Source organism: Enhydra lutris, unplaced genomic scaffold, assembly GCF_002288905.1.
Source record: "Enhydra lutris kenyoni isolate GAN:26980312 unplaced genomic scaffold, ASM228890v2 scaffoldscaffold55, whole genome shotgun sequence".
In the NCBI taxonomy this organism is placed as follows: Eukaryota; Metazoa; Chordata; class Mammalia; order Carnivora; family Mustelidae; genus Enhydra; species Enhydra lutris.
This window is the reverse complement of record NW_019154139.1, coordinates 11,141,694-11,150,848: the sequence shown is the minus strand read 5'-3', so window position 1 is coordinate 11,150,848 and position 9,155 is coordinate 11,141,694. Positions and strand designations below refer to the sequence as shown.

The following is a 9,155-nucleotide window of genomic DNA, read 5'->3' as shown; positions in this document are numbered from 1 at the left end:
CCTGGATCCACTACTTAGACAGCAATTTGGGGCAAACATAGAGCTTCCCTGGGCCCATGTTTCTTCATCTGTACAAAGGAGACAGTGATAGCCCTCATTTATAGGGTTGTTGTCCAGATGGAATCACGGAAGGGGTTCAGCACAAAGGAAGTACACAATAAATATTAGCTATTGGTATTGATGGAACTAAATTTGGGGTCTTCTTGATGGAGAGATGGGAAGAGAGAAGTTCTTTTTACTGGCTTTGAGCTGCTGGAGGAATCTTGCTGTCATGAGGGAGCGCCTATCTGACAGTGAATCTAGCACAAAGGAACCCAGTCCTCAGAGATGTGGGAAGAAGGGATCTCACTTGAGTCCCTTGATCCAACGGTTCCTGAAGGCCTACCCCTGGACTATTCAGGCATAAACAAATCTTTGTGTGTGTGTTTTTTTTTTTTCTTTTTCCTTTTTCGCTTAAGTTACTCTGGGTTGGGCTTCTGTCATTTGTAACAAAGAGACTTCAAGGCTGTCTGTTCCTCCCTCCATCCATCCACCCATAAGTCTTGGCTGTGTGGGTTTACACACACATCACTTTCCTCGCTAAGACTTAATTTCTGCATCTGTAAAATGGGAGTTTCATCACCTACCTTATGGGTGTTTCAAGGATTAATGGGTAACCCATGCAAGGTACCATTCTCAGGACTACAGGCGGAGGAGGGCTCAGGAAATTTCCCTCCATCCTATCTTTTCAGTCTAAATCCTGCACCACCCCTGCACAGGCGTGGGAAGCCAAGGCATGCTCCACGCCCCACCAGACCCAGGGCCTCCAGAGCAGCAGAATCCGATTGGTTCAGCCTTTATTGTTTCACCAGCATTTTTCAGAAGAATGATGTCATTTGAGGGCCACAGGGGATGGGAAGAGTAAAAAATAACATAAACACACTGAACAGAAATGTAGGAGGGCAGCAAGAGGGGCTGACATTGGGTGTTTGGGGCAGAGGGGTGGAAGACCAGGGGCAGTCACAGCCTCTTAGCTTTCGGCCACCAGAGAGGAGAATTCTGCAAAAGAAGAGGACAGAGAGGTGAGTCAGAGGAGGACAGTGTGGGAGGACTCGCCACGGCCTGACCGCTGGGCCCCACACGGTGCCTCCTGTTGGTTCTCCCACCTGCTGCAGACCCAGAGTAATGGAATGAGTGAGTGTGGGGAGGAATGAATGAATGAATGAACGAACGAACGAACGGGAAGTGGTGAGCCTACTGTCTCTTTTGTTTTGCTTTTTAGACATTTTGATTCCAAGGTAGTGAGTACACACAGTTATATTCATGTTAGCTGTGCAGTAGAGTGATGCCATCTACCACTTCCGTATCCCACTCGGTGCCCATCCGGAGAAGTGTTCTCTTAGCGAGCCCACCACCTCTCTTGCTCATGATTTCCTGTCACCCGCAAATTCCTAATAGTAACTGCAGTGATAACGGTGACAGGTATCTGATGGTTTACCCCACGCCAGGAGCTATTCTAAGCACTTGATATTCAAGATCTTGTCTGACTCTGACAATGATCTTGTGATACGTACGTGGTCTTCATTCCCATTCTACAGATGAGGAAGCTGAGGCTCAGAGTCCAGCCGTCTTTACAGGGCTACACGGCTAGTGATTAGCAGAACCAGGGCTTAGACCCAGGTCTGTTGGAGCCTCTTGGGACCTGGAGCTCTTCCTTAGCATCTTGTCTAGTTCCTCCCTGGCTGCCTACCAGGATCACCAGCAGAATCCCAAGAAGACACAGATGGCCAGGCCCTTGCCCTAGGATTTGTGACTTAGGAGGCCCCGGGTCAGGGAGGAGTTCTTTTAGCTGTTCAGAGGGGATTCCGGTGAGCAGCTTGGTTCAAGGACCGCTGTGCGTGCTTCCTCCTCAGGGGGCCGAGCTAGACTCTGGAGGAGACCAGAGCAAGTGACATCTCCACTCAGGTCAGACAGGTGGGGGAGTGCAGGTGCTCAGAATGATCTAGGCCCTGTCTCACACAGTGGCTCACGGAGTCCTGCCCATCCCTCAGGAAACTGGGAGCTAGTCCCATTTTACAGAAGGGGACACCAAGGCCCAGAGAGGAGAAATGACTTTTCAGAGCCTCTGGGGTCCTAATGGGCTCAGCTGGGACTCAAGCCCTGGGGTCAGGGTCTCTCTACAGGGCTTGCCCCTCCCGCCCCAGGAGTGTCTCCCTGCCCCACTTCATTGGATATGAATTGATGTCAGGGATTGGTGACAGCACTAGGGGGAGATCCCATGTCCCTCTACTGAATCCCACTCTGCCTACATGAACAAAGGGATGGCCCCGACCAGGTAAGGGGAGACAAGGGGGAGCCGAAGATGATCTCTGCCTTGAAGGAGCTTCTGAGAAACAGTCCTCGGCAGGACAGGCTCCTTGCTGCTGGCCTTCTGGCTGAATCTCCGGTGTGCCCAGCCCATTCCCACCTCAGGATCTTTGCACCTACTAGTCTCTTGGCCTGGTGTGTTCTCAGACTTCCCACGGCTACCTTCTTCTCACTCACCAGGTCCCAGCTTCGATGTCGCTCCCCTGGGGCCTTTTCTGACCTCTCTGGTGACAGTAGTGACCCTCCCCTACTGGGATCCTTTTTGCTGTCATCAGTTTTTATTCTAGTCATATAGCACTTACCACTCTCGAAATCCTTTTGAGTGTGTTATTGCTTATTTATTTGTTATCCGCCTCTCCCACTGGGACATAAACATGTCTCTCTGGAGAGAGCCCACTCCCCTTCTTTCCTGCTCCATCCCACCACCTGCCTCCAAGCCCGACACTGAGGGGACCACGCGTGTTTGTGAATGGATGGAAGGCGCAGAGACTTCACTGTCGCGGGGAGAAGAGGCGCACCTCTACTTAAGGTGTCACCAAAACCTCAGAGGGAAGGTGGCTTTGGATAGAGTCCTGTGAGAGGGAGCAGGAGCCCACAGGAAAAAGCAGACTGTGGGCAAGGGATCACAGGCAGTGGCTTTTCATGGGGCAAGCTCAGAAGGCAGGAAACAAGGGGACAGATTTAGGAAGAACCCAGTAGCCATGCTGGGCCGGTATCCTGTGTGATAGGGCTGGTGCTCCAAACAGGCCTGGGGCCCCGAGTCTGGCTCCACCACTTATGGGCTGTGTGACCTCAGACAAATCTCCTGGCCTCTCTGGGCCTCACTGTCACCAGCTGTAAAAGGAAGAAAAGTCAGCACTGCTTCCTGAATTGGGAGATAGTCAGAAGCAAGGTGCTGGTGCACAGGAGGTCCTTGGCTCCCCCCCCCCACCCAACCCCCGGTGAGCTCCTCTGCCCCTGTTCCCTAGGTCCACCTAATAGCGGGGTCCTTGCTGTGACAGTCACAGGGGCTGCCGCTAAGCAGCAGGGTCTTCTGAGACCTTTCTTTGGAGTAAAGGGGGCCCAGGGAATGCCTGTCCTGTTGTTTTTCTCTCCAGGAGACCAGAGAGGACAAGGAGGAGTTTGCCACCCTCTACCACAATGCTCTCTGAGAAGCTGTGTCCCCAGCCTGCCGGAGACTGTGGGCCCCAGGCAAGTCCCCACTGCATCTAGAAAGCATTGAAAGTTAGGGGTTCAGGCCCCGCCTGGCGTGTCTGCTGGGAAATGTGCCTCTCTGGGTGTGGGTCTGGGTGTCTGTCAGGGCAGCGGAGGTGGGGGGCAGTAGCAATTCCTTGGGAGAGACCCGTGAAAATGGAATATGAAGTGGCCTCAGAAAGGCCACCAGAAGGACTGGGGCTCCTTAAGGGGAGCAATGCCCTCCCCAGATTTTGAATGAAGCACATATGTGCCCCCCACCCCCAATCCCATGCAACCTCATTGTATTTCTCCTCTGCTGCGGTCACGTGCAGTGGTAGCCCTGGGGGACGCTGCGTGTGGGGTATACGGAAGCCACCGTGCTGTCCTTGTGGCTCTTCTGTAAAGCAAACGTCATTTCCAAATAAAAAAGCGAAAAAACTAACATCAACCAAACCAAACACAGGCTCCCACCGTGGGATTAATGGGTGGGATCCCTGCCAGGCGGAGGGACACGTCTCCGGGCTCCTTCTCTTCCTGGGGTGTGAGCTGGAAAGTGGACATCACCCTCTCCTGTTCCCACGCTGTCCCTGAGGGCAGGAAAGGCAAGTGACCTGGATGTGGGGACCTAGGTATTGACTCAAGGTGGCAGAGAGAGAAAGTCCTTTAGCTGGTCCCGAACACCCAAGGGGCAGCAAGTGGAGTGGTAACAGTGAGGGGCAGGGATGGAGCCCAAACACCGAATACTCCAAAAATCCCTCCCAGGGGCCAGGGACACAGTGTCCGGTTCCTCAGCTGGCAGCTCCTGTGATGCTACAGCCCCTTGGTGAGTCAGGCTGTTCTTCGGAGAGGTCTCTCATCAATACTGTCCATTTTTATAGAATTTAGGAATTCTTATTTATTGAATGCCAAATGGGAAGCGTTTTACACATTATACACACACACGCACACACACACACACACACACACACACACACACACACACATATATATATATATATATATATATATATATATATAATCTCATTAAATTCTCATGACTCCTCCATGGGAGAGATGCTTTCGTCTGCATTTTACAGATGGGGAAACTGAGGCCCGAGAGCTAAGTAGCTTGCCCAAGATCACAGAGAAGACGTGAGCCAAGCTTCTGCTTTAAGGCTCCCTTCTTTACCCCGGAGCTTCCTGACCTACTTTGACCTAGGTGTAGAGTGACTCATGAGCCAGCTCAAATATCCCTACCCTCCACGACTCTGTCACCTTACCCCCATTTTATTTACTTCATGGTACTTTGTACTCTCTGAAATGAGCTTATTTATGGACTGACTTCCTTTTGTTGGTCTCCCCTTTACTAGAATGTAAACCCCAGGAGGGCAGGGAACCCCAACTTGTCCACCACTGTCCTAGCAACAGAGTAGAACCTGGTGCTAATAAACAAATGGATGGATGGACAGACAGATGGACAGACCGGCTCATGAGTCCTCCGTGGGGTTCAACAAATTTCGACTAGCCTCATATAATTCTCATGTTGGGCGGTGATTCCCATGTTGCAGATGGAGAAACGGAAGGCTTGGAGACGTGAAGGGTCAGGGTCATGCAGAAAATAAGAGACAGGGGCGCCTGGGTGGCTCAGTGGGTTGAAGCCTCTGCCTTTGGCTCGGGTCATGGTCCCAGGGTCCTGGGATCGAGCCCCGCATCGGACTCTCTGCTCAGCGGGGAGACTGCTTCCTCCTCTCTCTCTGCCTGCCTCTCTGCCTGCTTCTGATTTCTGTCTGTCAAATAAATAAATAAATAAATAAAAAAGAAAAAAAAAAAAAAGAAAATAAGAGACAGAGGAACGATTTGGCCGGTGGTCCCGAGTGCATCCCCTGCATGAACGTGGAGAGGCCGTTCCTGATTGGGCTGGGGTCCCAGGCTGGGTGCGGCAGGAACTCTCAACCTGCCATTGAATCTGGAAAATTGGCCAGGACCAAGGTAGCCTGTCCTTGGGCCCAGAGTTCGCTCTGCGCTGGGATAAAGGAGATATGAGTCTGTCTGCCAGTGCCAGCTCACGGAGAGATTGTCGAGAGGGAAAGTTGGTCCTTACAGTTTCCCGACCTGCACTGACCTCCCTAAGCCTCCCCCTAGAGATCACGGTCCTGGGGCTGCTCGTCAGCAAAGAGCCATTTCACCACCTTCACACTAGATGGCATTTGGTGCGATCAGCACGAAGGGGACCAAGGAATGCCAACCAAGGGACGTTCCAGGGGCAGAAGGTCAGGCCTTTTGGAGCCTGACTGGGAGGTATCTTGGACCCATGGGCTTTTCAAAAGCCTCTGAAGACAGACCCCTCTGCCCACCCTGGGATCTACTCTGAAGTGGGCAGGACGTCACAAAGGCCACGTGCCCTGGCTTTTTGCAGAGAACACTGCATTCTAATTTTATCCTCCCAGAAGCTGGAGCAGGGCATTTTGTAGACAAATTGAGGGCAGCGGTCACCTCTTCTGGACCTTTCGTAGGTGCCTCAGGGCAGAGCTCTTAGCAATCAGCTAATTAACAAACAGCTCTCTTCTGGGGAGGGGGGAGTCTCCTCTAAAATGTTAGGTTTCTCCTTAAAGAAAAACAAATGAGCAGACATACAAAGTCCTGCAAAGTCTAAATCACCTGATTTGGTGGTAGGATGCTGGGATGCGGAACGGGCACGGGGTGCGGGCCTTGGTTCTGCCTCCTGCTCATGTCTTGCTCTCCTCTGTGCAAGGTCAGGTCTAGAAGACGCCTTGCCAGCTCTCCCACAGGGCTTGGAGCAAGGGCTCTGGGAGTCAGCTCCCAACTCCCATTTTGCTTCCATGACCTTGGACTAGAGCTACTTCACCATACCATGCCTCCGTTTCCCCACCTGTAAAATGGAGCTCTCTGACTCATTCAAAGGAACCCGCACTAAAGCTCTTGCCCCAGGCCTGACACGTAGCCAGCACCCAGCATTTGGTAGCTGTTGTGATGCTTCTACTTGGGGTGCCTGGGTGGCTCAGTTCGTTAAGCATCTGCCTTCGGCTTGGGTCATGATCCCAGCCAGAGTCCTGGGATCGAGCCCCACATCAGACTCCCTGCTTGGTGGAGAGTCTGCTTCCCTTCTCCCTCTGCTGCTTCCCCTGCTTGTACTCTGGCTCTATCTCTCTGTTGAATAAATAAATAAAATCTTAAAAAAAAAAAAAAAGCTGTTCTACAGCTAAACTTATGTGAAACCAAGCCTAGGAAATGCCTGTCTGCTGTCCGGCACAGAGCGAACGAAGGCCTGGCAACCGGCACCATGACACTTAATATCCTGCACGGGAGCTTTTACCGCCCCTGCCCCGCCCCCCATCCTGCCACCATTTCCTGTCCCCACCTGGCACCTGGAGCTGGGTCTGATTCTTGTTCCTTCGCTTCCTGGCTGGGGGACCTCCACTCATCACTTCACTCCCGTTTGTGAAGGGGCATGATAACATCTGCTTGCCCAGCAGTTGGGAAGGCCAAACGAGCAAAGGCAGAAAGATGCCTGGTCCGTACGTTTTAGTTCCCTCTCCCTTGGAGCTCCCCTCCAACCGGCACAGGCTGGAGCTTCATAGTGGCCACAGAAATCCCGGAGACAAGGACAGGGAGGACGTGAGCAGCCAAGGTGGGGGGGCGCGGTGCCTGAAGAGTAGGCAGCTGACCTGCCCCAAGTTTCTGGCACCATCTAACCCACTGAGTTAGGCCCCCCCCTTCTGCTTGCCTATCCATGGAAACTCAGCTTCTGACCCTCAGCTTCCAAGTCTGTAAAATGGGGATAGGGCTCTGGAGAGGACCAGATAAGGTAACCGGGTGAGAAGCACCGGGCTCAGGGGGCCTCGGCACACAGCGGGAGCGCATCTAAATCAAGGCTCCCCGGGGAGATGCGAGGGCCGGTGTTCCTCTGGCAGGACCCAGAGTCCTGCCCCAGCTCTTGGAGGGGCCCCTGGGGTGGGGCAGAGAGGGTGGGGGGGGATGGGAGGGCTCAGTCCTCCCCTTCCCACAGGAAGCTGAAATTAGCCTAATTAGGTCTGCCCCAGTCCCAGCACCGAGGGGATTGGACAAATTTAGAAGCTCTTGACAGGTGAGACCAGCACATGCTGACGGCCCCAAGTGAACCTGAGACAGACATTGAGTCAGTGCTTGGACCCGTCTTCCCTTCCCTCTGTCGTGATGACCAGGACGGAGGCACCGGTCCCCGCTTTATCACCTCGCCTCTAAATAGCTCCTGGGCCGAGCTCCTTTTAAATTGGTACTGCAAACAGGGGTCACTTTCCCACCCCAGGGAACAGGAGGCAGGGTCATCTGGGGTCAAGCTAGTCGGCCACGCGGAGCGGTGCAAACAGTCCTGGGGGCTCCCTCTGTGCCAGGCCCTGCCTGTGTCATCCTGTTCCATCTGTGCTGGCTCTCTTGTCCCCACTTTACCAACAGCGAAACTGAGGCCGCGAGTCACTCAGCCAGGAAATTCTAACTCAGCATGGCTCATCTGGGGTGTGTCCCTCTCTCTCTCTCAGAGGTGGGGTTCTGACTCACGCCCTGACCCATGGAAGCAGGAGAGGGATCGATAGAGAGGGGATGTCTTCTCTCCTCCCTTCCCACGGCTCCTCCTCCCAGGAAGGCAGGTCTCTAAGAGTGCTGCTTGTTCTCCCTCCGCGGCGTCATATCTAGCTGCACACAGGCCGGAGTGAGGGAGCGTCCATCCACTTGAGAATTCAAGCCAGCATCTCGCTAAGCCCGGGAACCATTTATAACCTGAATGTCTCCACGAAGCTGGCAGATGGAGTGGCAGAGTCAGGAGACACGGGTTCCGTTCTGCCAAGGATTTCTGTGTGACCCCGGCATAGCTCCCACCGGGCCTCAGTTGCCACAGCTCTCAGTGGGGATCACAGACTCTGTCCCCCCTCCCCGACCTCGTGGAGCCGGTGTGAAGACGCAGGGAGACGGGACAAAATGCTGTACATCTTAGGGTCTCTGCCACCAGGACCGCGGCTGGCTCTGATAGGCTCCTCCTGCCTTCCCCAGAAACCAAATCCCACCGGGGCTGGAGGGCTGGATGACCTCTCCTGTGGTCCCTGTCACTGTCTTCTATCTTAGACCCCATTTCCTGTCCTTCGAGGACTGGTGTTCCACAGGGGTTTCGAGGCGGCTTCTGAGAGAAAGCGCACATGTAAAATAGGAGGAAAGGAATAATTTCCAAAGAACATTCACTTCATGCAAGCAACAGCCCTGTGAGGTGGGCATTTTTGTTCCCACTTTGGGATGAGGAGGTGGTTGCCTAGGGAGAGAAAAGGGCTTGGCTGTCTATACCACTGCATTCTGTGGGTTGGATTTTCGGCCTGACTTCAGGAGTTTTGGCCCAAGGGCTTACTCCCTCACTCCTTGCCTGGGGAAACATTAAATGGGCTGCTTAAGGATAAAAGAGAACAGGTTTTGCCAGAAGGAAGCAGAAAAGGCAAATGGCCTGAGGCATGTGAGTGGAGGAGATCGCAGTGGTCCAGCCATAATTATGATGAAATTTTTCAGCATCAGAAGCAAAAAGTAAACCACAGGCTCTTGGGCTGGAATAGGCTGGAAGCCTTGGAAACAGGACCCATCACCAGAATCAGGTTTCAGGGAACCAGTAACAAGGATCC

The 9,155-nt window shown here is 53.3% G+C and overlaps 1 protein-coding gene across 1 annotated transcript in view; it reads right to left on the bottom strand.

Annotated features, from left to right (window-relative positions):
- Positions 1-819: 819 nt before the first annotated feature.
- Positions 820-9,155, bottom strand: part of LOC111157661 (parvalbumin) — a 17,107-nt gene continuing 8,771 nt past the window's right edge. Inside the window, exon 4 of the mRNA XM_022519275.1 lies at positions 820-1,038. Coding sequence (XP_022374983.1) covers positions 1,010-1,038 — 29 coding nt within the window. The 3' untranslated portion in view covers positions 820-1,009. The remainder of the gene's footprint in view (positions 1,039-9,155) is intronic.